Here is a 27,477-nt window from a genome sequence, read left to right on the forward strand (position 1 = left end):
GAAGCCCTCAGTCTGGAGACGTGGGACTCTGGCTCTTGGAGGCTTTGGGGTCCCTCAGACTTCTAAACCTTCATGAACATGTTAGCATCCACATCCCTGTACTCTGCCTGGGACCCGCCAGTGACTGAGCTTGTTGCCTGAGTGCTAAATTCTGCCCAGGGTCACATGCGGTGAACCTCGTTGTTCTCATCTACTCCCGTATCCTGTGGCTTCCCGTGCCTCCATGGCTCCCTTCAGCTGGCCTGGACTGTATCACATGAAGACGGCCAGGTGTGGGGGTTAAGCAAGGGATACCACAGCCGGGCCCTGAGGAGCACAGCCACGCCAGCCCTGTGCCAAGTCTGCTGCTGCTGCTGAAGCCCAACACCCATCCCCCACAAACATGCCCTTGATGAGCAGAGCCCCATAGCATGCCTGCCACAGCTACCATCTTGTCAGCACTCAGTACTACCAAAAGGGTTCCCTGCAGGACCTTCACCAGCTCCTGCCAGTCCGGCATTGTTTCCCGTCCCTGTGAATGTTAAAGCTCAGCCCCCACCCCCACAGTGCAACCAAGAATGGCATCAGTGGCAGCAGCAAGTACAAATGACTGGCCAGTCCTCTGAAGCCCAGAGATTTGCACAGAGCAGAAACATGATAGTGTACAGACTCAGCTGGTGGGAGGAGGGGGTGGCAGGTAGCCTGCTTCTGTAAGCTCCCGACAGCCTTCAGAAAAAACCCAGATGTCCAAGGAGAAAAGCCTGACAGCAGCCAGCAACACCCGCTGTAACAAAGAGGGAGAGCCCCAGGGGTACAGGTTTAACAGTCTAGAGACTGTTGAAGGGTCAGTGCTGGTGGCCATAGGCTGCCTCAGGCACAATGCCACCAAGGGGCATAGTGTGGTGGGCTCAGTAACAGCCTGGATGTGGAGCTGGACAGTCCTTTGAACTGTGCACACAGCATGTGCAGACCATACTGGCCTCCCATCCCCCACCCTGCAGTCCCTGCTGCAGTAACCCCAGCTGCCAGCATCAGCACATGGGTCAGCAACTTCACGGCTTCCGTCAAGGCCCTCGCACAATTCTCCAGGCCTTTGTCCAAAGTCAGCAGCTCCCTCCCTTAAGGGTGAATACTTCTGACGAACAGGGCGGGCCCAGGCCACACCCACCACCATCATTGATTGCAAGGTGGATGGGATTGGGGAGGGTCAACCCTGGGTTCTGAGGGCTAAAACTTCCAGCAGCCTGTTGGCTGCTAGTGGGTGCCAGGCCGGGATTGTCTTTATGCTTGCCACCAGGTACACGCAGTGAGCTGTCCCCAGGCTTGCCTGAGCTCCAGAGGCTGCTCCCTTAATGGTGAGTACACGGAGAAAGGAAGTCTGGAGAACAGGGCGGGCCCAGGCCCCACCTGCCACCAACATTGCAAGGTAGATGGGATTGGGGAGGGGCAACCTTGGGTTCTGGGGTTTAAAATTCCAGCAGCCTATTGGCTCCTAGGCCGGGATTGTCTTCATGCTTGACACTGCATACACAGAGGTGAGCTGTGACACCAAACTCCGCCTGCTGGCTGCCCAGCAGCCAGTTCTGGGGTTTGAGGCTTTGAATTGCTGCTTAGGTAGCTCCATGTTGAGCCCACTATGCTTCTGTTTTGTTTGTTTGTTTGTTTCCAAATCAATCCTGAAGACTACAAACCACAAAGTAACTTTTCCTTTGAAGGTAAGTGAGAGTACTGAGGCCTGGTAGGTTGGAGGAGAGAGACCAGATGATCTTTATGGATAAGACTGATATACCAGCCTCCTTTGAGTCATGTGTAGAACTTGTTATCACTGAACAATGCTGATCACTGAACATAAGTCCATGCAAATGCTAAGGCTTGGGGCTTGTCTAGCAGGACCATATCCTATTATCTGACATAATGATAGATCAGGAGATGGGTCACATCAGGCATGGACATGACATCAACTTGTACACAAGAGAACCATTTCCAGGGATAGATTCCGTAGGATATGTGTGGGCCAAACCCCATGGAAATACTAGCCCTAGCCCCCCTGGTTAGCTCAAGAGTTGGGGTGGTGATGGACTAAGCTAGATGTGACCAAGGAGCCTGCCATCACTCACAAGTAAAGGAACCGAACAGTCTGGATTAGTCAAGGCAGCAGCACCCAAGTGTGCATCCTAAACAGGGTGTGGGGTGGGCCGGGCTGCAATGTTCACCAGCTCATACAAGGACAATCGGAAGGCCAGTCTATGCTGGACACTAGCCTAATATCCACTGGCATATATGAGAACTGGGTTTGGGAGTGGGTCAAGTGGAGGAACTTGGGAAACTCCCCTAGTGGGTCATAGCTCCCGCTGGTGAACACATGGTCCAGACCTGGGAGTCAGACAAGCTGGACAAAGTAGCTCCAGTGGTTGGCTAATGTGTGGGTTGGTAGTGGAATGGGGTGGACCAGGCAGAACTGAACAAATCTTAGCTCACACGCAAAATTAGCAACCAGGATGGAGCGCAGGTCATGCCTGAGCTAGGCTCTTGCACATGCTGGTCTGCATGAGCCAGGGTCAATAAGCCACAGCATCTAAAGCAGGGGCTGGGACAGGTGAGGGGCTGTGCCAAACTGAGTTAGAGCAACCAGTGGCATGCGTATTATCTATGGCTGGGAACAGGCCTGGTTGGGGAGTTAAAGGGACACCCTAGCTGGGTTGAGATTCCCACCAAGAAGCATGGGGGCTGGAATGAGGGCTGCGTTCTGATCTGGATATCAGATCTCCCTTGGCACAAGTATTGGCTGGGACTGGACTTAGCAAGCCAGGTTAGACTCCAACACCATCTGGTGCTCTGGAGGACCAGGGTAGATGTGGGACGGACTACGCTAGGTCTCGGCCCCTACTGAGCCATGTGTGAGCTGTGTGTGGGTATGGAAGAGCCTTAGCTGGGCTGAAACATCCAACAGTAAGAATCAGATTGGGGGCCCGGTGGCGTGGCCTAGCGGTTAAAGTACTTTCCTTGAACACGTGTCAGGATCCTATATGGGCGCTGGTTCTAATCGCAGCAGCTCCACTTCCCATCCAGCTCCCTGCTTGTGGCCTGGGAAAGCAGTTGAGGATAGCCCAAAGCCTTGGGACCCTGTATCAGTGTGGGAGATCCTGAAAGAAGTTCCTGGTTCCTGGCTTCGGATTGGCGCAGCACTGGCCGTTGAGGCCACTTGGCGAGTGAATCATCGGACAGATCTTCCTCTCTTTGTATCTCGTTCTCTCTGTACATTTGCCTTTCCAATAAAATAAATAAATCTTAAAAAAAAAAAAAAAGGTCAGCAGCTCCACCAGAAAAAGGCGAAGACCAGTCACAGGACTAGCCTGTTCCAGGAACTCCCCTCTGCTCACCGCTATCTCTAACTCCAACTGAGGCTGAGTTATCTAATTCTCATGAGACTGACCCCATGAGTTTGGGAGTATGCCTAAAGGGCTCCCCAGACCTTGCCCTACCTCTGTTTCTGTCTCTCTCTCTGGCTTTTCATTTATTTGAGAGAGAAATCTCCAATCTGCCTTTTCACTCCCAAGAAGCCCACAACAGCCAGGCCTGGGTAGCTAGGCAGACATCAGGAGGCAGCTCTCCTGAGCAGTGGCAGAGCCAACTTCTTGTGCCATTACCTGCTGTCTCCTACAATGTGTATTAGCATGAAACTGGGAGAGACGGGAGAGCCAGAACTCAAACTCAAGCGTAGTAATATATGAGGCCCAGGTCCGCATCCCAAGATGATGTATTAACTGGCACACCCAACACCAGCCCCCTTCTTGGAGTACATCTGCTCTCCATCTTCCTCCAGCTACAGCTGTGCACCCTACCCTCCAAGAAATGCAGAGAGGGCAGCACTGACTGCCACAAAAGAAGGCAAGGCTTCTCAGCATCAGCCTTGTTGGCGTAGTGGGTAAAGCTGCAGCTTGCATTTCCGGTATCCCATATAGCCATGGGTCTGAGTCTCAGCAGCTGTCCTTCTCACTGAGCCCTGTGCTAATGTGCCTGGGAAAGCAGGGAAAGATGGCTCAAGTGCTTGGACCCCTACACCCATGTGGAAGACCCAGAAGAAGCTCCTAGATCCTGGCTTCAGGCTGATGCAGTCCTGGCCATTCTGGGGCCATTTAGGGAATGAACCAGTGGATGGAACATCTCTCTCTCTCCATCTGTGACTCCGCCTTTCAAATAAACAATTTTTAATTTTTTAAAGGCTTTTTCGAAGATTGTCCTTGCTGTATGTACAAGATTCCAGAAGCTCAGAAGCTGGGACAGGGTACAGATGCCATGTAGGTGAATAATTTCAGGCAGTTTCCAGGAACCAGGATCCCAGAGACTTAGGCAGGAAGCAACGACCTGACAGGGCCCTGCACCCTCCCTGCAACAGGAAGTTGGACCAGACTGGCTGTGCCCCTGGTCTGCCTCTCCTAAGAGCCCTGAGGGAGACAGCACAGACTAAAGGACAGGAGAGGAGGCAGCTCCCTGAGTCTGTGGCCAGTCCTCCAAGGACCTGCTGTACAGCTCTGCCCACAGCTTGGGGGGCACAGCTCCACCCCTCTGAGTGGACTGCACCTTACACCGGGCTTCACCTCAGCCCCCTCTCTATTTGGGCCTCAGCACCAGTGGAAACAAAGGGCAGCCAGCAGCTTCCGGAGAGATGACGGCAAAGAGACTGCAGGAGTCACAGTGCTGAAGCTCAGCCATTTCCCACCAGCCCTCCCAGCAGAGCATTCCAGAGCCTCTCTGCCTCTCTCTCTCTCACACACACACACACAGCCCGAAGGTGGAAATGGGAGGGGTGGCCATAGCATGTGGTGATCAGTCACTAAGTCTGCTTATTTATTATTTATTTTTAAAATATATTTAAACAGCAGCAATCACTTCCAAAATGCGAAAAAAAAATTACAGTTCTTAGAATAAAATTATAATGTTTATAATGCAGGTCAGAAATAACTGGAAGGTACAACTGAGAATCACATCACGCAGTACTGGAGGTGGCTGGAGAAGCCAAGGCCCACTGGTCAGGGAGCCAAGCTGACAAGAGGTCCCAACCTGCTGAGGTGCCCAACCCCAAGTCATACCCCCAACTCCCACTGATGGAGCCAGTGTCCTCTGGGTTAAAGAAGCGACAAAAAGATGGCCCTCTGCGGAGGGGTAGGGGTAGGGGTTCCCCAAACCCAGTCCCTCCCAATAGCCAGGGACCTGCTAATCGACCTCCTCCATGTTGCTGTAGGTGGGGGCTGGGCGGTCCACAGAGGGGGCGAAGCGTTCAGGGGCTGTCCGCGTGGGGGCCACCTCGGGAGCCTGGCCAGGGCCTAGTCCCTGCAATAGAATATGAGGACAGGGGTTGGGGGCTGCCCAGCATGCCGCCTGGCATCCCGCGGGTGCTGGCTCAGAGCCCTGGCACCCAAGGGAGGGGCCCAAGGCAGGCGCAAACAGCAGCGGCGTGGAGACAGAGAGACGAGATCGGGCCTGAACAGTCTCGCTTTATTAACACTTTAAATACAAGGAAGTAAGCTGGGGAGGGCCAAGCCCCAGGCCAAGGGTAGAGCAGCAGGAGGAGGGGACAGACAACTCAATGGACACCCACCGTCGGATGCTGTGCCCCTGCAGGAGCCGCAGTCCCTGCCCTCTCCCCCCAGGGCTCAGAGCTGGTCCCCAGCACAAAGGTGGGCTTGGTCTGCTGGGTGGGTAAGTTGGCCAGCTCCCTGCAGCTGCCCACAGAGGAGGTCATCTCCAGCGACTCTGGGACACCAGAGGGTAGAACACGTTGAGCACGAGGGCCACCAAAGCTGCCACGGTGCCCAGGACAAAGTACCGCAGGCACCCCTCATCTGCTGTGGGAGGGCCACGGGGTGGGGGGCCCACCCAGTCTTGGGGCCCCCAGGGGCCCAGGGACCCCGGTCCCTCAGGCACCGGCTCCTCCTCGGCCTCGAGCTCCTGCCAAATCCGGGAAGCCTATGGTATGCGGAAACAGCCATCAGCATTCCATGGTGTGGGGAGGACTGAGTCCCTGACCCCTGGCCGCCAGGACAGGCTTCACTGGGGAACTTAGGCTGGTCCAGACCAAGTACCAGGGAGGCAGGCAAGTGGCCAAGTGCAGGGCTGTCCAGTCCAAAGAGGACAGGGTAGAGAACTCCTGGTGGATTGTTGGACTCGCGACAGCTTTCCAATTCACATGTGGCCTCCTAGCTGGTCAGCTGGTCACTCCGGATGTCTCACAGAGGAAAGTGACAGAGGATGCTACAGAGCTACTAACCCCAGGTACCCTCCTAGCTTCTTGCCCACCCCCACCCATGTCCAGATCCTTCCCTTGTCTTCCACCAGGATTTCTCTGAGCCCAATAGAGCTCAAGGAGGTAGAAAGAACAGAAAGGTAGCCAACAGAGATGGGACAGTGCCCACCAACCAAGCCTGTGAGAAACTACAACAGACAACGTGACCTCGGAGCCTATAGGCCAACAGGAATGGGTTGTGTGACCTAGCGAGTGTGACAGCCACCCAGACAGCCCAGGACACGGGGGGTGATCACAAGTGTCCACAGGCTGGCTTGCAGGCAATGTGCAGAGGAATGCCAGTAGAGTGTAAGGCACAGCTGGTTCACAGTATGGTACCCACTGAGGCCCACAGCAGCTGCTTGGCCTTTGCCAGGTGGGGTGACTGTGTGCCTACCAGTGGCAATATGATGGTATACATGTTCCTTTGTGAGTGTCTCTCAGGCATAAGGATGCCTCTGAAGAAGGCTTCAATGTAAAGGAACCTATCTGCAACTCCCTTGAATCTCAACACTCAAAGGGGCTGTGGCTGGAGGACAGAAAGCTGTGTTCCCTCTCCAACCCTGCCCTCTGGTCCCTGATTGGCCGTTCCCAGCCTACAAAGCGCCCCCGACATCTCACCTGGCTGGCAGCAGCCTCAGCTGCAGGGCCTAGGTCTGGGTGGTGCTCAGAATGCCCTGCCCTGGGGGGCCTCTCCACAGGAGAGTTCCGTCGGCGGTAGAAGAGGACGTAGGCATAGCGCGTCACAACCTGGCTCTCATCTACCGTCGTCACCGTGCTGTCATCAAACAGGCGCCAGCCTAGAGCGAGGTGGAAAGAGTATGAGCACAGCCTGCACCGCCAGTCCAGCACCTGTCCTGCTGGCTGTGTGTGCCCTCACCCACGTCACTGCGCTGGCTGCTACGGTCGTTGGGCAGGCGGGCACAAGCAGTGTAGTGGCCGCCAATCATGCCTCCATAGTGGTTGATGACAGCGTACAGGTCATAGCTGGGCAGCTGCTCCTCCTTCTGACCAATGCAGAACTTGCTCAGGTCCAGGTTCCTGTGGTCCCCGTCAGGGAGTTGGGGAGACAATCAGTGGGGGCCCAAGGTGCCCACCCTGGTCCCAATGCCCTGCACATAGTTGCCAGGGTCCACTGCTCACCGAACAGGAAATTCCACCAAGTCGTTGATCTTGTCACGCCAGATGAAGCTGCGGAAGGAGAAGCGCTTGAGCTGCACAATGAGAACATTGGGCAGGCGCCACAGCAGCAGCTGCTTGGAGGCCTCACGGTGCTGCTTGCACTGAGGGCAGTACCTGCCAAGAGATGGGGTGTAGAGGGGTCAAGACCAGCACATCTCCCCTCCACTCTACCCCAGCACCCTATCTGCTGCCCTGCTCTCACCAGGCCTCCTCAGGTGCCAGCACCTCAGGTCTGGTGAAGAGGTTGAGGCACTGGTCCAGGGTGAAGTGGCCAGCCCGAGCAGCCTCGCCTGCAGAGCCCGGATCCTCAGCGCATTCCAGTTCCTTGGAGGCCACCAAGACAAACTCCTGCAGGCGCTCATTGTTCCTCCAGACCAGGGCGAGGCTACAGTCGTCACCCAGCTCCAGTGGCGTGTCTCCTGGAGACAGGCACAGTAGAGAGAGATCATGCATGTGAAGAGAGCAACTAGCCCAACCCACCCAATGGTGCCCACCCATAACCACAGCCACCTTTGTCCTCCAGCCGCTGCTCACGGTTGGCTGCATCAATTTTATAGATGAAAAACTGGGGGGTGTGGGCACTGATGGGTTCACTTGGGTGCTGGTAGCCAGGCACGGCAGCTGTGAGGAAGTACCATCATCAGAGCTCCTTCACTCACTGGAGGCTACACAGGCATCACCAACCGCTCCTGTTGCCAACCCCAGTTTCCATAGCTTCTCGCCATAACTCACCTTCAGGCCGGGACACCCTCTCTCCAGCAGGCAAGGGGCCCCCCTCCAGGGGCCCACCAGCCAGCACCTCAGAAGCAATTCCGCTGGTGCTAGGCCCGGGGCCCCGCTCAGGAGCTGCCCAGGCCCGGGGAACCTCTGTGTCCCCCTCAGCCACAGGGTTCACCAGCTGGAGCTCAGGCGGCTGAATGTGATCTCGCTCACTGTCCCCAGCCTCCAGGGGGCTGGGGGAGAGCAGCGTAGTACAGCCAGGCCCCTGGGATTCCAAGGCCATGCGGCCAGGCTGGAAGGGCGGCTGGAACACACTCACAGAGTACCTGGTGACGAACAAGGTAAGTAAGAATCTCTACCATCCCACTGGCACCTCAGCCCTCCCCTTTCCCCACCCTAGTCCAACCATGGGCACTCACCGGGCGTAGCCCTCTAACAGCTGAGCCAGACGGGCGTACGTGAGCCGTGAGGCTGGGACACTGACAAGGAAGGGGTACCCAATGTTCTCGGGGCGACAGAGGCCTTTGTGATCAGGCCAGTGGTTTTTCTGGCAAAGCCTGGAGAGAAGGAGGATGGTAAGCATGGAGCTCTGGCTTCACCTCTTAGGACTCTCTGCTTTAGGGACTCTCAGGCGCTGGGATCTGAGGACACCAGCCATGCCTCCCCTTGGGGCCTGGTGAGCAGGGTGGCAGGTGGAAGGCTTAAGACCTGTTCCTCTGTGTGGAGGACAGGGTCGGGGTGCAGGTGGGTGGCCAGCAGATGGGGAGAGGTGGCGAGGATCCTCACTGGTTGCAGTAGCCCACACGGTAGCACCGGGTACAGCGCCTCAGCTTCTCCTCCTCTGACTGCTGTTTCCGCTGGCAGGCTGCGCACTTAGAGATGGGGATGCTGGGTACCTGGGGGCGCTGGGGTGGGTCAACTGGCTCAGCGAGGGTAGGCATGAGAGCCTCAACCCCCCCATTACGGCCCGGGGCCATCAGGTTAGCCTACACTCACCTGCTGCACCTCTAGCACCACTACCCTTTCCTTAGCCAGCTCAGGGGACAACAGCTCGAAGCAGAGGAGCACATCAGAGGGGGACACAGTGTCCAGTGAGTGGGAGGGCAGGAACACTCGGTGGAAGCGATTCTTAATCACCTGGTGACAGAACACCCAGACCCATGTATAGTGAGCCCTCTCCCTAGCTCCTTCTCAGGGCACAGAGGGGACAACTGGCCTGGCCCCACCCTAGGGCTATGATGGCGAGGGACTGCAGGCACCAGTCTCAATGCTCAGCACCTGGAGACCAGCCCCAAGCTGGCAGCTCCACACTGGCAATCTCTGAAGGCCTCTACACTGCTTCAAGCAGCAAGGCCCCGCTGAGATGATAACATACCAGCACAGATTTCCTCCCAACCTTGACCCCTCAGCAGAAGGGCTCTGCCACACTAAAGGTAGGAACCCTTGGGGATGTCCAGCACAAAGACCCAACAAGACAGAAGGAGAAACTTGGCAGACAGAAAAACAACCCTACCACCCAAGAAGGGCACGCAGTTAGGATTCTAGTAAGAGTTAATCCTGATGCTGGCCAGGAACCTGGAAGACCTGGAGTGACCCCACCTCCACCAGGAGGGAGCATGCTGTCTGCTTCTGTGTGGTCAAATGTACTTCCAGGTCACACACCCAGAAACCAATGGCATACCTGGCAACGCTCAGACAGACGTACCTCAGCCAGCCGCAGGTTCTCGGGCTTCACATGGACACTCTGAGACAGGGAGTCTAACACTTCACTTGCACTGGAGCTCTCCTTGCTAACACTCACCAGGAACTATAACAACGAGGCAAAGTCAGCAGGGGAGGAGGGACCAGAGTGCTGGGACAGACCCTAGCACAGGGGCCTCTGGCTCACCTTGACGGGCTTGCTGTGAGGCTCCCGAGCAAAATAAAAGACAGGGAGGACCTTCTGCTTTTGTGGCAATGGCACTGGCAGATAGAGGAATGGGTCAAAAGTGATAGAGACCTGTGGACACAGAGGTGGTACCTGAGGGGCTGCAGGACAGGATGCTCACGTCCCTAATTCTCGGGGTCCACTCAGCTAGTCAGCTCACCCTCCAGTGTGAGGACAACGAGGGGGCAGGGAGACCTAACAAGGGAGAGTGAAGTTCTCTCTCCCTGACACTTCCCTGCTCGCCCAGCCTCTTTATGAACCTCCTCCTGTGCTCCGATCCAACCGCACCCATGGTCTGGCCCTACCTTCCACCTTTGCCACACCACACCTTCATGCCCAGCGATCCTTCGTTCAGTCAGGAAGCCTACCCTGCCTGACTTCCTCAGCCCACACGTAAGCCCAAGGACTCCCTGCCAACATCCTAGCTCAAACACTGCTCGCCCCACAGCATTCTGCGAGGCACAGGCCACCTGGTCCTGACCAGACTAGCAGAGCAAACTGCACCTGGGGAGGCGTCCAAGGGGAATCTTTCTCACCTTGGCACACACAGGGCACACCAGCTTGGACTTGTACTGGCCCTGAAACAGGTCCACGATGAAGGAGTCGTTCCTCATCTTGTGTCGCTGCCAGGCTTCCTCAGCTACCACCTGAGGAGTGGTGGGCAGTGGTGAGAATGAAAATGCCCAGGGCAGGGGTAGAGGGTGGGAGGTTGAGGGGGCCAAAGCAAGCGCCTGACAGACTTCCCTTCCACCTTCCCCGCCGACCTCATCAGGCCGCCCGTCGGAGTCCACAGTCTCTGTGTAGGGCTTGTTCTGGATGCGATTCAGGTCTTCATGAAGCCCATCCAGGAGGAAAGCCATGAACTCCTGAGCATCATGCTGTGCGTAGCCTGTGAATTGGCTGGCCTTGCTTGCCACAATGGCCTGGATACAAGAGACCAAAGCGTACACCTGAAGCCTTACACACACAGCCGGCTGGCCCTTCCTGCCCTCCCCAGCCAACAGCAGGGGACCGCAGGTGACCTTCAGCTTAGAAGGCTGGAAAGCATGGTGGGTGCCCTTCCATAGCGCCCGGAGCAACACGGCAAAACCAATGGCCAGGCGCCCACCGGTCCCCAGAGGATTGTTGTAGTTGATCTCAGCCTCAAAGGATCGGTCTAGAAATGGTAGACAGGCAAAGGCATAAGACACAAAGGCAGGCCTTCTGTCTGCGACCCAGGCCCCAGGCCCTGACCTCACCATGGAAGAAGTCTCGAAGTTCCCGAGTGTTGGAAAGAGACTGAATGACACTGTTCATGAAGCAGGTGTTGCCTAAATTGACAAGGCCAGTGAAGCCAGGGAGGCAAACCTTCTTCTCCTCCTCCTCCTCCTCCTCCACGCTGTCTCCACTCACGGGGCTGTGGGGCATTGGAGGCACCATACATGTGGGTTTGGGCTGTGGGAGAAAAGGGAACATGAGAATCCAGGCCTGCGGCTCTCCAGCCTCTACTCTCAGCTGTTCCCACCGCAGGATGCGCACCGAGGCCAGGTGAGGCTCTGGCTTTGGGGTCACGTGCTCCAAGGGAGTGCGGGCCGCCACGCCATCTAGCCCTGTGTCTTCGGATCGTGGCTTGGGTTTCTCCTTCTCCACAGCCCGGGCTTCCTCCTGGCCTGTCAGGGAATGGGGGGTCCCTCCCGGCGGGGCTGAATCCAGAGGGGTTGGGCCTGTCGGCACGGCAACCTTTGCACCACCCACTGCACCTTAAAAAGGGGGAGGAAGAGGGCTGGTGGTTAGCAGCATGTGGCAGGGAAATCGGGTGCCAATCATGCAAGCCTGGACAACGGAGGGAGCTCGTGGGCAGACCTCGTGCAGCAGGGGCCTCCAGGCCTCCCCAGCGCTGACTTTGCCGCTTTCGGAGGCAGATGTCAATCCGAGAGGCCGTGAAACAGAAAGTGCACTGCTCTGGCTCAATCAAGTTCCTGTAGGGAAAGGCAAGTGTCACAGACGACCGGTCATGTGGGCCAGGCAGAACCCGGAGAGCATAGGCACTCTGCAGGGGCTGGGCACCACCCACCTGAGCTTCACCTGCCAACGGAAGATGGTGTGGGGCCCACAGCCTGGGTGTAGCCTCAGGAAGTTTCCGTCCCTACACAGACAGAGCAGGGTACGAGAAAGAGCATGAAGCCCTGCCGTCCTACCTGGAACACACAGTCTGCCCTGCCCTCTGCCAGCTCACCCACCTGGTCTGGAAGATGAGTGTAAAGTCCTGCTCCCGGAAAAGCACCCGAGAAGTGTCCCTGCGGATCTCTTTCACATACACGTGCACCACCACGGAATCCGGCCCTTTCTCATACGAGTCATTCTTGACAAATGCCAGACTCACCATGGATTCGGGCTCTATGTGGAGACCATAGCTCAGGAGTGCCACCACGGGATGGGGCCCAGGCTGCTGCTCTTCTACTCCCTAACCCCACTGCCCCTCCAACCTTGCCACCAAAACCAGGTCTCTGCTTGGCTACACACCCCCAATCCCACCGTTACCATCCACCAAGGCTGCAGCATCTGCTGCTGTGGCCATCTCCTCCTTGACATGGTCGCCTTTCCCAGGGTCTCTGTTCCGAGCCACAGCCGGGGAGACCAGATCCTTTCCAGGCAAAACCATCTTCTTTCCTGCTAAAAGGGCTGAATTCTCCTCCGTGCCCAGAAGACAGGGTGGAGGGTTCAGCAGTGGTTTGTGGAGCTGCTCCTCAGTCTCAACCTGTTCATGGCAAGAACATGGGCAAGATTGGCCACTGAGTCTAACAGGGGCCCACCTGCAGCCCTTCCCCCTCCCCCAGAGGGTAACATCCAGCTCTCACCTGGGTGGCCGGGTCAGCCAAGAAGGGTGGGGCATCACCCCGGGGTCCAGGGCCATCTCTGGGCCCCTCCCCCTCTGGCCCTCTGCAGAGATGCACAGCCCTCTTGGCGCTGGGCCCTGCCTGGGCCCCAGGGCCAGCCCCTGAGCCTACCTCACCACGGCCCTGGGCCCGCTTCTGGTTCCGGGCCTCCTGCTTAGCTCGGCGGGGCTCAGGGCCTGGCTCCAGGGGAATGGGAGACAGTTCCTGCCCATTCTCCTGGCACCGCAGTCCCGGCACCAGCTCCAGGGGCCCTAGAGGTTTCTTCTGCCAAAGACACACCAATCAGATTCCATTGGTCCTTCTGGGCCCAGCCATCCCTTCCCTGGGCCAGTACTCACCAGGAGGGTAGGCCACATGAGCAGAGGAACCTTTTTGGGCAGCACCAACTGCAGGAGGCCACCCTTACGAGGCTGGACTTTCGTGCGAGAACTTTCTATTTCAGCATAAAATACACCACCCCACTGCCTACCACCTAGAAACAGAGCGAGCAGTAGTTGCAGGGAGGGGGTGAGGATGTATGGGGAGGTCAGACACGCGACCATGTGGTCATCAGGGAAGTCCGACGCACCTGGCAGCCGAACCACACAGTCCGTGTCTGTGAAAGCAGCATCCACCTCCTCCAGCCGCAGCGGCCCCGTACCCACACGCAGCTTGACAGTCACCTCATCGGCGCTCTGCCTCCAGTCGAGCAACAGCCCTGTAGTCGGAGTGATGAAGGGGGGATTGCCAGGGGCTCAGCAAGTTCACAGAGACCCAGCCCTCCAGCACCCAGCACCTCGCGGCTCTATATGTCACCTACCCTCTTTGGACTGTTCCTCTCGAGCGGTGCACGGGGATCCTGTCAGCAGAGGGAAACAGGAAGACAGTGACGGGGGAGGCAGGCTCCGTGACCCCACCACCTCAACACAAAGCACCATCAGTTCACAGATCTTGGCCAAGTATCCAGACCTCATGGCCAGGCTGCCCCCAAGCCTGCCCCAAGTCCTGCTCCAGACCCAGCCCTCAACTCATGCGCCCAACCAGAGGGTATGGGAAGACAGAAAGAAAGCCCCTCCCACCTCGCCTGGGGTCTCCATCCTTGCTCTCCTGATTGGCTCTATCCTTTAGCTTCTTTTTACAAGTGGCATCCTCCAGTCCAGGGGGCCCTCTCCTCGGGCCTGTGGCACTGGCCCCGCCAGACATCTTGAGCCGCTTGGTCGAAAGCCAGAGTGCCCCAGGGTCAGCAACAGCGTCCGGGTCAGCGCTGCGGCGCTTTCTTCCTGGCCCAGCTATCTTGGCAACTCTTTGTGGCCAAATTCTCCAGGAAGGAACCAACAACCTAACAGAAAGGGACTTGTGATTGCTGCGAAGCCCCCCCCCCCCCACAAAACCTGCTCCCTGCCCACAGCTGGAGTTCAGCAACATGGAAAACTTTTAACCCTCCAGCGCAGGCCCTCCCCACCCTCCCACACCCCTCCTTCCAAAGAAAAAAAAAAAAGCTCCCCTGGCCATCCTGAGACTACAGAGAAGAGGGCATAAACAGGCGCCAAGTGGAAGACACCATTTCTGGCCAAGCCTGAGACACCTGCCGCCATGGACCCGCCGAGCTGGGTGGCTGCCAGAGGAAGGAGGTGTCCTGTCTAGTGGCCTGGGACCAGGCTCCTCCTCCAGAGAGCAGCCGCAGCTCCAGCCCAAGGAGTGGAGTGAAGCCGGCACTTACTTTCCCTCCACTCTCACTGGCTGCTTAGTCATCACCCAGGGAGAAGGAGGAGGAGAACTGGGCTGTGCTGGCTGCCAACAGGTCCAGCCTGGGTGCTGTCTATGCTTTCAGGACTCAGCTGTCCCACCTGCCTCCGGCCACCTCGGTCATGAGCCAGTGCGGCCTTCCTTCACTTGGGATGGGTTCCTCACCCTAACTGCATCCCCTTTGGGACTGGAACCTACATCCCCACCTGCCTTTCCCAGACCCTCTTGCCACGCCTCCACTTGCAGCCACAGGGGGTCGCCCCTCCCAGTTTTCCACACACCTGCCGGGGGATTCCTGCCTGTGTCTCCATCCAAAATGAAGTTGTCAAGTGACTAGGTTGTTGTTCTTCTGAGAATGTGGGGGGGGGAGGGCGGTGGGGGGGGTGTGGGCGGGGAACCCTTCTATGGGTCAGATGTGACGCTGGCGGGGCTGGACCTTTAATGACGGCAAGTCCAGCGGGGAGGAGCAGAGACATCTGCCACCTCCTCGAACCCTGCACCCAGCCGAAGGTCGCGATCCTCCCCCCATGCTCCAGGGCCGCAGCCGCCGCCGCTCACGACGAGGACGAGGAGGACGGAAGATGACCAGGGGTGGCTGAGGGACCCGCACCGGCTTGATACCGCTGCGCGGGGTTAGTGACCACAGACCAGCGCCCCGGCTGTGACCCAGCTCCAGGCCCGCCACCACCTCCTCCAGGGAAGCGGCCCTCGCTCCACCGCCAGTCCTCCCTGAGGCGGGAGACCGGCCACGGGCGTAAGCGTAACGGCCCTGCCGGCATCGGTGGGCCCGACTCGCCGCGGGGCTCGAGGGGTCGGCGCTGGCACGGCCCCCGTGACCTTGAGCAGGCAGGCTGCTCTCAAGGGCCCGCGCCGCGGCCTCCCCCGTTCCGGCCGAACCGGCGAGCTGCGGCCCGCCCCACTCACCGAGCGAGACAGCCGCCGCCAGCCCCTCTGCAGGCCCTGGCAACCCGCTGTCGGTTCCGGTTCCGGCGTCAGGTCCGTTCCGGTTCCGGCACTCCCGCCACCAACCTTAGCGGCTTGTTTTGTTTCCACTTCTTCTTAGGGCCGCGCGGAAGGCGGAGCGCCAACACGGTGACGCACTTCCGGCGGGAGCCGGCCGCTCCGGGAGGACCCGCGCGTTGGAGGCGGAGCTGCAGGCCCCGGGCCTGGCTGGCCTGAGGCGCGCTGGGGGGCCCCCTGGGGACGTTCTCATGTCTCACCCCCTACCCCCGCACCCCTGACGCAAATCGAGAGTCCAGACAGCACACTGGGGGTTCACACTGGTTTATTCCAAGGTCTGCCAAGCTGAGAGCTCTTGGGTAATGCGTGAGCAGACAGGTGTGTGGAGTGGGGAGTAGGGGTCACTGGCACGTGTTGTAGATCTGGACCTGCAGGTTGATGGCTTGAAGCACGCTGCGCATTCTGGCTTCCAGCCCATCTAGCTGGGCCGCCTTGCCCTCCAGTGCCCGCTCATTCTCTTCGTAGGTTCCCTCCAGTTCTAGGAAAGAGGTGGGGACATGCATTGAGGTGTGTGCGTCGGAGCATTCCCACTGCCACTCTCCCCAGTCTCGGGGGTTCCCTACCAGTCTTCCTGCTCACCCTGTAGCCGCTGCAGCTTGTCCTGAGCAGCCTGCAGCAGGTCTCGGGCCTCGTCGCGTAGTTGCTCTGCCCTCGCTTGGGCGGCCAGCACACCCTCTGCCTTGCGCTCTGCCAGGGCCTTCACTGTCTGATACTGATCACCCAGCGGGCCCTGCAGCAGCTGCAGACACACAGGGCAGGGTTGGTGTGGGAGCCCAGGGGAAGGGGGGCTCAGCTGCCACACCTCCCTCTCCCACCTCTGCCTACCTGTTCAGCCTCCCGAGCTCGGCCCTGGGCACTGCCAGCTGTTTCTTCAGCCGTCGAGGCAGCGAGGCTGTTTCCTGCCCGTTTCAGTTTCAGAGCCTCCAACAGGGCATCCAGTTGCTGAGCCCGCTCACCGGCAGAGCTCAATGCCCTCTCTGTACCTGCCATCTTTTCTTGTACCTGCAGGAAAGAGCGGGGAAAGGGGAAGAGAGGTGCCCAGTGTGTGCCCATTATCCCACCCCACTCATACCCTCAGAAACCACACCTGGTGCAGAGTCTGCTGTGTGTCCTGTGTGTCAGCCACTGCCCCCCGGATGGCTCCCTGGGCAACACCCTGTGCCCGCTGAGCCTCCTCCAGTGCTGCTTGCACTGTCTCAGCCTTCTGTTTCTCGCCCTCAGCCCGGCTCCTGGGGAAAAAAGAAAGGAGGGGTGGGTTGCAGAATCAGGGGCTTGCCGGTCTGAGAACCAGGGGCCAGGGTTGTTAGGGTCAGACCGTGCCCGCTGTGCATCCTGCAGTAGTTGCTCAGCCCGACGCACATCGCCCATGGTGCGTGCCAGGATCGTGTCCACATCTGCCAGGCTCCGGACTCGCTCAGCGATGGCACCTGCCAGGTGCTGGATCTGCTCAGGTGAAGCTGGGATGGAGAGCTCCAGCACCCGTGTGGCCACCATCTCAATGCTATCAGGATCAGCCCCCTCCTCTATGAGGACACAGGCAAGGGCTTAAGGATACAGATTGTCCAGCACAAACATGGGGACACAAATGTTGGGTTGTGGACCACACAGGGGATAGGGGGTTTGCTAATAGGCATAAGGATCTAACCACAGGGATAAGAGACTTTAAACAAGAGGCACAGTCTCGGGGATGCGGATTAGGGGACCACATGGGGCAAGGATTCAGGGGAGCCAGACATGGGATCATAAATGCAGGTCCAGGGTATGAACTATGGGAGACACAGACACAGGATGAGGACGTGGGGGGGAAACAAGCCCATGGCCTGGGCCACAGGGGAGGCTCACGGCTGAGGAAGTCCTTCACACTCTGGATGAGTTCTCGAAGCTCCTGGTTGGCTTGCTCCACCCGTCCCCTGGAGGCGTTAGCCTTGTCCAGGGCTTCCTGGGCCCGCTGCTGTGCCTCGCCAGCTTGCCGACGAGTCTCAGCCACCTGGCTAAGAATGCCACCACCTGCCACCAGTGCACGCTGCAGCTCGGCTTGGGTGTGCCGGGCCCGGCTCAGAGCCAAGTCAGCCGTGGCTGCTGCCCCACTGCAACCAAGGCCCCCACAGCGGGGCTGCCCCTCCTCATCCCGACAGCCTGCACCCCCACAGGGGCTTGTAGAACAGGGAGCATCCCCTGGGGCTCCGCACACCTGCCAGACATAAAACAGATCAGGAAACCACTGGAAAAATCTCAGTGTGCCCCCCCCCACTCCCACCCCTTATATGGGCTCCCATTTGCTGCCTTACCAGTTCATTGAGTCTGGTTAGGCTCAGGGCCTGGGCACGAGAAGAGAGCTCGCCCAGAGCTTGCTGGTTAGCCAGGTATTTCCGATTGAAGTTTTCCCTCTGGGCTGCCATCAGTGTTTCTGTCCTTCGCCGGGTATCTGCCGAGTTGCTCACAGGACTGGGCACTGCCAGGGTCGAGGTGTTGGCACGACGCTCTGCCTCAGCAGACTGGCTGTAGGCTTGGCGGATGCTGTCATAAGCACCTGCATTGGGCAGAGGCAGGTGTTCAAGCTGAAGCTCCAGCCAACCCTGCCTGCAGCTCAGTTGGGCAGTGAACTCACCCAGGAAGTTTGAGTGCTTGAGCAGGTCCAGATGCTGGTCAAGCTGTCGCAGAGTGAGATTCAATGCAAGCCCATCGCGCTCCAGACCGCTCAGGGCATGATTGGCTTTGAAGTTCTCATCCTGCACGTCAGTCAGCTCTGCCTCCAGCCGAGTGAGGTGTTCAGTGGCCTCCCCAATTTCACGCCTATATCAGTGAAGTTGGGGTAGGGGAGGGTTCTCAGAGAGGTTTGCACTATAGTCTGCTGGGCCACTACCCCGCCCCACCACGCATCCTCAGGCACATCCATACCGCAGGTCCTCCGTGGCCTCCACAAGCCGTGCGGCAGAAGCAGCCGAGGCATTGCGGGCACCCACAATAGTCTTCACAGTATCCAGCTTCTTCTGCAGGTCCAAGAAACTGCTCTCAAAGGCACCCAGCACACCCGTTTGCTGTAGCTCCTGGGCCCGCTGCTGTAGCCGCCGTGTGCGAGCAGCCAGGTCCTGTACTACACGGTCCCAGTCCCCGAAGCACGCGTGGCAGGGGTAACAGGCAGGAAAGACACCCGAGAAGCCACGGGCACACTGGTCACAGCGCACACCAGACACGCCAGGGCGGCAGCTGCAGTGGCCAGTGGAGCGGTGACACTGAGGTGTATCTATTCCCCGAGGGTCGCAATCGCAAGCTGCAGGAAAGAGCAGACCACATAATAAGGGCTGCCGTTAGGGAGGAAGGGAGTATCCTGGGTAGCCCACTGTCCACCCTGGCCATGCTAGCTGCCTTACCACGACACCGCAGCCCGGGATCTCCCCAATGAAGCTCTTGGCACTCCGAACAGGTCCGCCCACCAAAGCCAGGAAGGCAATGGCACTGTCCTGTAAACTAGAGTGGGGACCGGGCAAGGCTCAGGGCCATTGCAGAGGCTGGGCCCTCAAGACCAGGCAGACAGCTAGCCCCAGTCACCCAGGAACACAAAGGTGGGTTCCATACCTCATTACACGTAGGGCCTCTGGCCCGGCTTAAGTGGCAGGCACAAGGTTGGCAGCCATGGCCGCTTGTAAGGTTCCAAAAGTTAGGGGCACAGCGGTCGCAGCTAGCGCCCTGGACGTTGGGGAGGCATGGGCACTGCCCAGTATTTGGGTCACAGTAACACTGGTCGGCGGACGGACACTGCCGGGGATCTGTGCCCAGCAAATTACAGGTGCAGCCTATAGGCCAACCAAGATAGACATATCAGTCAGGAGGAGCCCCAAGCAACCGAGCCCCACCCAGACCATCCCCCTTGCACTCCCTGACACTCACGGCGACAGCTCTGCCGGGCAGCCTGCCCATGGAAGCCAGGTTTGCAGTGGGCGCAATGTGGCCCCTCTGAGTGGTGTAAACAGCGCAGGCACTGCCCCGTGCGTGGGTCACAGGCCTCAGGATCCGTGGGGTCGATGTTTCCACTGCATTCGCATGGCTGGCACTGGCCTCCAGGCCTCGATGGGTCACCAAAGTGCCCAGGGGCACAAGCATCACACCGCAGTCCTACCCACCATCAAGGGGAAAACCATAAGCGTTCAGGCCAGCTACCTCACCCCAATTCCCTACCTGCCTGCTGCCCTTGGGCTCACCTGTGTACCCAGTCTGGCAGTGGCACCTGATCTGTTGGGAGTACCCATCACGGTGGCAAGAAGTAGCAAAGTGCCGTTGGCTTCCAGGGCCTTCAGGGCAAGGACAGGGCCGGCACTGGCCCCCATAGGGGAGCCGGGGATCCCCGTGGAAGCCAGCCATGCACCTGCAGTGAGGAGAAAGAAGAGCTGTGTGTGTAATCTCTGAGAAAATCTGCCCACTTACCCTCTTCCCACCTTATCCCCCACCTCACAGTGCTGCAGGCCCACCTTTCACAGTGGTCACCCCCTGTGTGATCTCGGCAACCTAGGCAAGCTCCTGTGCGAGTGTCGCATTCATCTGCATGCCCATTGCAGACACACGGCCGGCAACTAGGGAATCCCCACTGGCCACGCTGGCAACGGTCACAGCGAAGTCCAAATGCACCAGCCCGGCAGGGACACTGCCCACTGGTTCCATCACACAGGCCTCTGAGAGCTCCCTCGGGGCTGCACTGACATGCTGGGGACAGGGCAGAGGCTGAGCTGAGGGCTTGGAGCAGGGAGTTTCTGAAGGAAGTCCGGTTGGGGTCAGGACAGGGAAGTTGGGGAGTAGAAGAGAACCCCAAGTGACTCAGCGGGCCTTAAGGCATGGGGTAGCAGGCAGAGTTAGGAAGGACACAGAGTCAATGGGAGGAGGCAAAACAGGAGTGGAAAGGGGAGAGAATGAGAAGCCACAAGGCAATGCAGGTACCTTGACACCCAGAGGGGCCAAAGCCATAGTAGCCGGGGGCACAGTGGTCGCAGCGGCGCCCAGCCACTCCAGGTTTGCACAGGCACTGGCCACCATGCGGGTTGCACTCTGAACTCAGCGAACCTTGAGGATCACACTGACAGGCTGTGTTCAACGGCAGAGGAGAAATCCACATCACACCGGGATCCCACCTCTGCTCTGCCAACCCACATGGAACCACATACTCACGCAGGGCACCATTGTAGATCAGGGAGGACAGACTAATGAGGAGGGGGCTACAGGCCTCAGAGGGGCGGCTTTTGCTGAGCATCAAGCCCTCTTCATGGCAGCGGTAGCGTTCAAAAGTGGCCCGGCGCTCCAGGGCAGCAGCGTCACCCCCACTAAACATCTCTAGCACCATGACGCGAGGCAGCAGTACCAGCTGAAAGATGAATAAAGGACACGGTTGGTGGCCCAGTCCCTGGAGGCCACGCTGACACTGCCACCAACTTCCCTCTTGCATCACAGACCCTTCCCTCCCACCACCACCACACGCCCAGCCCACAGGCCTACTGTCTTGATCAGTGCGGGCAAAAGGATTGCTCACCGAGTCAATCAGCAGGCCTGAGTAGGAATTCTCGGGCTGGGCACTGCTTCCTGTCCGCACCAGCTTCAGAAGCAGCTTGTAGGAAATGCCAGGCTCAAGGCAGATGGGACTAGAGAACATCAGGTACCTGGGGGGAGTGGTGACAAGTGTAGGGGTCATCAGGGTCTCTGTAATCCATCGTTTTGGGCTTTTCCCAGCCCTTCCACAAAAAGTAACTGTTGTCAAAAGCAGAGACTCCTGCTGGGTCAGGGAGAGGTGGGTCTTTATGAACATCAGGGTCAGCTAAATGTCTATGGCAGGTATAGCCAGGACTATTCTGCTATCTGCTTCCTGTGGATATAAAGAAATAGAGTGATTGGGCCCGGAGCGGTGGCGCAAGTGGTTAAAGGTCCTCGCCTTGCATGCCCGGGATCCCATATGGGCGCCGGTTCTAATCCCGGCAGCCCCACTTCCCATCCAGCTCCCTGCCTGTGGCCTGGGAAAGCAGTCGAGGACGACCCAAAGCTTTGGGAACCTGCACCCGCGTGGGAGACCCGGAAGAGGCTCCTGGCTTCGGATCGGCATAGTATCGGCCCGTTGCGCTCACTTGGGGAGTGAATCATCGGACGGAAGATCTTCCTCTCTGTCTCTCCTCTCTGTATATCTGCCTTTCCAATAAACATAAATAATAAAAATAAATCTTTAAAAAAAAAAAAAAAGAAAAGAAAAGAAATAGAGTGATGAAGAAGACACATGAAACAGCACTACCTAAAATACACTAAAACATCCCTCTGAACTGGTCCCAGGCCTGCTCAGAGTGCTGTGACACAGCCACTCCCCAATGACGGACCCTCTACACAGTGATTGATGAGGGTTTCTCATTCCTTCCTGAGAGAGTGGGCTTTGTCCTGACTGCTTCCTCCCCATGACCAGAACCATCCACAACAAGCCCTGACAAACAGCCATCAGGAAGAAACCTTTAAAGGAATGGACAGGTGAAGTGCCCCGCAATCGGACACCACTATGGGTGCTGCCATGAGCGAGTGAGCCCACCTGGCATCTGGTTGCAGCATCCCTTGGATGTGATCGTCTCTGGGCAGCACATGCCCGCACATGCTTTGGGCAGACACAGGCCCTGGACGCTGCACGGTCACCTCCATCTCTGCCCACTGCTGTGGAACCTGGGGAAACAAGATGACGATGAAGGAGAGCCTCCCACATTCAGGGATTCAGCTCTGGCTCAGTCATCACAGCATCTGACCTGGGGCTCCAAGCGCAGCAGCAGGTCATAGTCCATGGCCTTGGGCACAGAGGTTACCACAAACTCCAGTGTCTGGCCTTCTCGAAGCCGCACAAAGCCTGAGCCGGTCCAGGATGGAGTCTCCTGGGCAGTTACCAAGCGCTCCACCACATCAACCTGGGAGGCATTGAAGCCAATGAGAGGGAGGGACTTGGGGAGGCATGGCCTCTGATATGGAACCTCTGCTGAGGCCTTGCCCAGGGCTCAAGAGCACCACCCATAATCCCACCTCAATGGCCAATGTCCCCATCCACCCCCTGCCCTCTCCTGGGGTTCCCACCTGCCCTCGGATATCCTCAGCCTCCCAAGTCAGGTGATCTAGAAAGGGTCGGAAGTAGCCAGGCTGCACCTGCTCACAACGTCGCCCAATCATGTGCGGGCGGCAGCGGCACTGACCCGTGGCCTCGTCACATCTGGAGGAGGGTCATGGGTATTCAAGAAGGGTCCCTGCTCCTACCCAGGATCAATCCCCATCCTTCCAAGACCCCTTTCATGGTACTCACTGAGGGTCCAAGGCACCGCCCACATCGCAGTCACAGGGTCGGCAGCCGAGCAGGTCATGGCTGAGGCCCCAGTGGCCAGGCTGAGGGACAGGAGTTACTGAGGGCTGGAAACAGATCCCCCAGCCACCCAACAGGGAACCCAGCCATATCTCCCAGACTCTACCATCCCTAGGTGTACACAATGCTCCCAGGTCACCCACCGGCTCCCCACTCTTGGTCTCCTAAAGCTAAAGCCTTTCAGCTGGCACTGGAACCAAATGCTTAGCATCCATCCACCAGGGCATGGACATTGCTTCCTCCCCACACCACCCTCCCTAGCTCCCTGCAGCCTCCTGCTCTGAGGATGAATCCATGACCTCAAACCCTAACCCCTTCCAGTCGCACCAGACAGTGGTCACAGCCACGTCCAGTCACTAGCCGTTTGCAGAAACAGGATCCACTGTTGGGATCACAGGGGGTGGATCCTGGCACTGTGCCCCGTGCATTACACTGACAACCTGCAGGGAAGGAAATGATCCATTAGGACTCTAGAAGGCAAGGGCAGTCAGGGTGAAAGGTCAGCCAACCGTGAGGACAGGAGGCACGTACGCTGGCAGCCTTCAGGGTCACTGGCACTGAGCCCAAAGAAGCCATCCCGGCATCGCTGACAGCGAGAGCCCATCACGTGTTCTTTGCAGCGACACTGGCCAGAAACCAGCCCCAGTGCAGGGTCATCATGGGAGTCACAGCGACCACCCTCTTGGGAACCCATAGGGTCACAATCACAGGCTGGGGATAAAAAAGAAGTGTAAGATCCGCTATCCCAACCAGACTAGCCCCAGCCCTGGATCCTGGTCCTCTCCTAAACCTCAGCCCAGGATCCCTGGTCTGGCTCTCCTCCATGTCACCCAGCACAACCCCTGGCTCCCTAGTTCCTGTCCCAGGCTCAGCGTTTCCCCATAGCCAATCCCATCCTCACGGCGGCACACAGCTGGGTCCCGCAGATCCTTGGTTGGGTCCCGATAGAAGAAGGGCCGGCAGAGTTCGCAGTGGTGCCCAGCTGTGTTGTGCTGACATCCATCACACACCCCTCCACTCATGTTGCCAGATGCCAGGTATACAGCCATGTCAAAATGGCATTTGTGGGCGTGCCCATGGCACTCACACTCTGGAGGGGGAGGAAGGACAAGGCAAAGGCTAGTTGTCTTGAGGGTAAGGGGCCACAGGGAGCCCTTGTGCCATCTTACATTCCTGCCTCAGGTCAGAATGTGTGGGTGGGAGCTCAGGGACTGTAGACTGTGCAGGAGTACGCAAGGGCTCTCCAGAGAAATCAAGGCTTTGACTGTTGGGGACTTGACCCACCGGCTCTAGGTACTACCCTAGGGTAGTACTCTGCCAGGCTATAGAATTCGGAGCCTCTAGGGGCTGGGGTCTTACTCACTCCTACAAACATGACTGTGGCCATCTTCTGCCGGACGCCAGGGCAGGTCATGATAGAAATCCTGACACTGCTCACAGTTGAGGCCACGAGTGTTGTGTTTGCAGACGCAGGCCCCGTGCACCTGTGGAAGCGGGCCAGAAGGTTGTCAGCTCTGTTCGTTTATGCCCATCCCTACTGCTGGCTCTGCCCCAGCCCTCTGAAGCCCCTTACCATGCCCTCCACATGGGTTGGTGCCCCTGGTGCGGGTGCACACTCGGAGGCGTGTCCATAGCAGAAGCAGTTGCCACGCACGACCAGCTCATACAGGGCATAATAGTATTTCTCTCGAATTTCGCGCCGTGGGTCGAGCAGGTTGTCCCCCAGTGTGTGCAGACGAGTGAGGTTCACCCGCAGGTTGGTAATCTTCAGTAAGTCTGAGTCAAGAGGAAAGATTAGCACCAACTGGCCAAGCAGGCCCTTGCCGCCCCTAGGCCTACCTAGGGGCTGCAGTTGCCAAGGTCACCTTGAGAGACCTCCTGTCTGCTGCTACTCAAGCTAAACTGGGGTTGGCATCTGTCCCAGGAAGCACCCAAAATAGTTCCCGAGGCCCCAAATAGTTCCCAGCCGGACGCTGGGGCTGTGCCAAGCACAAAGGGTGGGGCACTCACTCTGAACCCGTGAGCTATATGGGTCTGGGATGGGGATAGCAGGATCCAGCACACGATAAATGACCTAGAGGAGAAGGAAGCCAAGGTGGATGCTGGACCCTGACTCAAGTCCATCCTCCTCCCCTCCCAGCACTCCCTGCCCCTCTGGGGCCCCAGCTCCTACCTCGCCTTCAGTGGATGGCTCAATTTCTGAATAGCGGGACTCACACACCACATCATCCCAATGCCGTGGCGGGGCTAGCGGGACTCCCGGGAAGTCAGCCCCACAGTCATAGGAGAAGTATCGGTACACACGCCAGGTGCGGCCGAAGTCAGCTGAGCGCTCCACCAGCATGGCAGCAGGGCGGAATGTCTGGGATGGCAGGGCACAGCTGATCAGTGGACAACGGGACCCAAGCCCAGCCCAGTGCCGTTGAGAGCCCTGCCTGCTCACCCTAGAACTGCCCTCCTCAAACACCTCACAAACACGCTAAGGGGGAGGACAAGGGAAAAGCTAGGGACACAGGGAGATCGCACCTGACCCCACCTGGGATGGAGACAGTGAGAAGAGCCTCTTCCCCAACCCTATGCGGCATGGGAGCTGAGGGACAGTGACTTAAAGGGCTGGAGCTCTCTGTTCTCGGCAATAGGGAAACCAAGTAGGGGGATTTAGGCAGGTTCCTGGATGGGTCGGTACCTTGAATGTCATAATGAGGTGTGTGAAATGGAACTCAGCCTCCAGGTCCAGCTGGATGGAGACCATGGGGATACCTGGCAACAGGAAGGGAAGGTCAAGGACCATAGGCGGGCAGTCCATCCCATGCCCTGCCCCGATCACTCTGTCTGTGCCCTCACCATTCTCCGACTGCCACCAGGCCGTCCGCCGCTGTGGCGCAAAGCTGGTGACTACATTCTGGATGCGATGGCTATGCGGGTTGTCTCGAGAGAAGGGGCGCCGGGAGTCACACAGGAAACACTTCTTTTCATCCTGAGTGGGAGGCACTGTTAGGATCAGTGCTCCAGACAGGGCCAGCCCCGCCCTGTCCCCTGCACCCCCATCCTCAGCAGCACCTGCAGGTGACTGACAATGCAGTAGGGCTGGGGGCCATGCAGGCCACAGGTGGATGAGGCTGTCAGTCGGTCAGCACGGCCTACCAGCAGGTCACCGGTAGCTGGGTAGCAGCTCCCTTGAGAACAGCCAGGCATATCTGGGACCGGGGCTGGGGCCTGAGCCAGGGTGGAAGCCAGCACTGCGTGGAATGGGGTCACAATCAGTGCTTGCAAAGCTGTAACCTGGTCGTCCCCCTCAGTGAGGCAGAGACCCCAGCCCTCCCCAGAACCCCCCTCACCACACAGCAGCAGGCCCAGGCGAAGCTCCCAGGGTGCCCAAAGTCCCTGGCGGCCCCTCCCTTGTTCCCCAGAGGCCCACTCCATCCTGAAGAGGAAGGGAACAGAGATGGGGGGTGATGAAGGGGCCAGAGCCGGAGTCCGTCTCGTCTCTTCAGCGTCCCCTGCTGACCCTGCCGGTGTGGGTCCTGGACTGGTTCCCCTCCAGCCCCTCCGTTAGTGCCCGGGTCTGTCCAGTTGGTGTGGCCGCCGGCGGTCCCTACACCAGCCCGGACAGGGAGTCTGGCAACTTGGAGCAAAGTTGGGAAGTGGAGCAGGAAGAAAAGCCTGGAGTGGATCACAAGCAGGAGCAGGACAACGGCCAGAGGCTACATTCAACCTGTTCCTGCCCTCGGGAAACAGCCCTCGTCCTCGGAACTCCCTCGCCCACAAATGCTTGTTGTGGGACCTCAGACCCTGACTTTTGCGGAGGGGGAGGGGCATGGAAACAGGAAAAAGTAGAAGATTTGGTGCTTTAGGACCTACCACAAGAAGGGGACGCAGGTTCTGGGAGTGGGGGATGGCATGGCAGGAGTAAATAAAAGGGATTTGGTCTTTCCGGTGTGGGACGCAAAGCCAAAGAGTCTTTAAAAGCCACTGTCCCCTGCGACACGGTGCTTCGAAAAGCATCAATTCAAACGTTGGATACCAGGGCTCTGACATCCCGCGGGGAGGCGGACAGGGGCAGTAAAGGCTGCAGTTCGGAGCAGTTCGGATGGGGAAGAGGTGGGGAAGGACACACCCTGCCCGAGGCCAGGGTTCCCTCGGTCTCCGCCGCCCCTGGTTACTCCAGCTTGCAGGCGCGAGTGCGATGCCTCCCTTTCTGGCTATGAAAAGGGACTCTCGGCCACCAACCCCGAGCTTCCGCGAGCCAATCCTTATCTCGCACTGGTCATCCGCTCCAGACCTTCCAGCCGACCGGGAGCGCCGGGAGTCTTGGTTGGAATGCGCGCGGCCCTGAGCGCGTGCCCCACCCAGGCCCCTGGGACTGGAGCTGGGGCGGGGTCTGGTCCCTGGACCGTGGAGTGCTCGGGTC

The 27,477-nt window shown here is 58.4% G+C and overlaps 2 protein-coding genes across 8 annotated transcripts; both read right to left on the reverse strand.

Moving 5' to 3' along the window:
- Positions 1-4,899: 4,899 nt before the first annotated feature.
- Positions 4,900-15,763, reverse strand: USP19 (ubiquitin specific peptidase 19). 7 transcript variants are annotated; one of them, XM_040994447.1, is made up of 27 exons: positions 15,617-15,760; positions 14,026-14,285; positions 13,767-13,805; positions 13,536-13,664; positions 13,306-13,439; positions 12,929-13,228; positions 12,612-12,828; positions 12,311-12,467; positions 12,145-12,216; positions 11,934-12,049; positions 11,610-11,830; positions 11,330-11,525; positions 11,114-11,247; positions 10,856-11,014; positions 10,628-10,738; positions 10,053-10,163; positions 9,870-9,971; positions 9,161-9,301; positions 8,951-9,069; positions 8,584-8,721; positions 8,177-8,490; positions 7,955-8,065; positions 7,647-7,863; positions 7,406-7,558; positions 7,143-7,303; positions 6,884-7,062; positions 4,900-5,310 (listed from the first exon to the last, which is right to left on the reverse strand). In XM_040994447.1, exons 2-27 carry the CDS (start codon positions 14,147-14,149, stop codon positions 5,194-5,196), a joined length of 3,972 nt encoding a protein of 1,323 aa, XP_040850381.1. In that variant the 5' UTR covers positions 14,150-14,285; positions 15,617-15,760; the 3' UTR covers positions 4,900-5,193. The 7 variants fall into 7 exon arrangements, with proteins under 7 accessions (XP_040850381.1, XP_040850382.1, XP_040850380.1 ...); XM_040994448.1 differs by having other exon boundaries at positions 11,610-11,824; positions 12,929-13,231; XM_040994446.1 differs by having other exon boundaries at positions 12,929-13,231.
- Positions 15,764-16,053: 290 nt separating this feature from the next.
- On the reverse strand, positions 16,054-26,489 carry LAMB2 (laminin subunit beta 2). The gene is made up of 32 exons (XM_040994441.1): positions 26,405-26,489; positions 26,127-26,305; positions 25,911-26,043; positions 25,753-25,826; positions 25,240-25,428; positions 25,077-25,140; positions 24,640-24,842; positions 24,430-24,550; positions 23,968-24,156; positions 23,598-23,777; positions 23,394-23,506; positions 23,010-23,089; positions 22,787-22,919; positions 22,468-22,623; positions 22,260-22,387; positions 21,228-21,354; positions 20,870-21,062; positions 20,642-20,785; positions 20,179-20,410; positions 19,912-20,075; positions 19,601-19,825; positions 19,289-19,506; positions 19,084-19,180; positions 18,611-18,983; positions 18,321-18,505; positions 18,001-18,242; positions 17,555-17,903; positions 17,028-17,235; positions 16,800-16,941; positions 16,538-16,714; positions 16,292-16,451; positions 16,054-16,190 (listed from the first exon to the last, which is right to left on the reverse strand). The coding sequence occupies exons 1-32, from the start codon at positions 26,487-26,489 to the stop codon at positions 16,054-16,056; spliced, it is 5,400 nt and encodes a 1,799-aa protein (XP_040850375.1).
- Between the last annotated feature and the right edge of the window lie 988 nt (positions 26,490-27,477).

This window comes from Ochotona curzoniae, unplaced genomic scaffold, assembly GCF_017591425.1.
Source record: "Ochotona curzoniae isolate NIBS_2020 unplaced genomic scaffold, NIBS_Ocur_1.0 contig_908, whole genome shotgun sequence".
NCBI lineage: Eukaryota > Metazoa > Chordata > Mammalia > Lagomorpha > Ochotonidae > Ochotona > Ochotona curzoniae.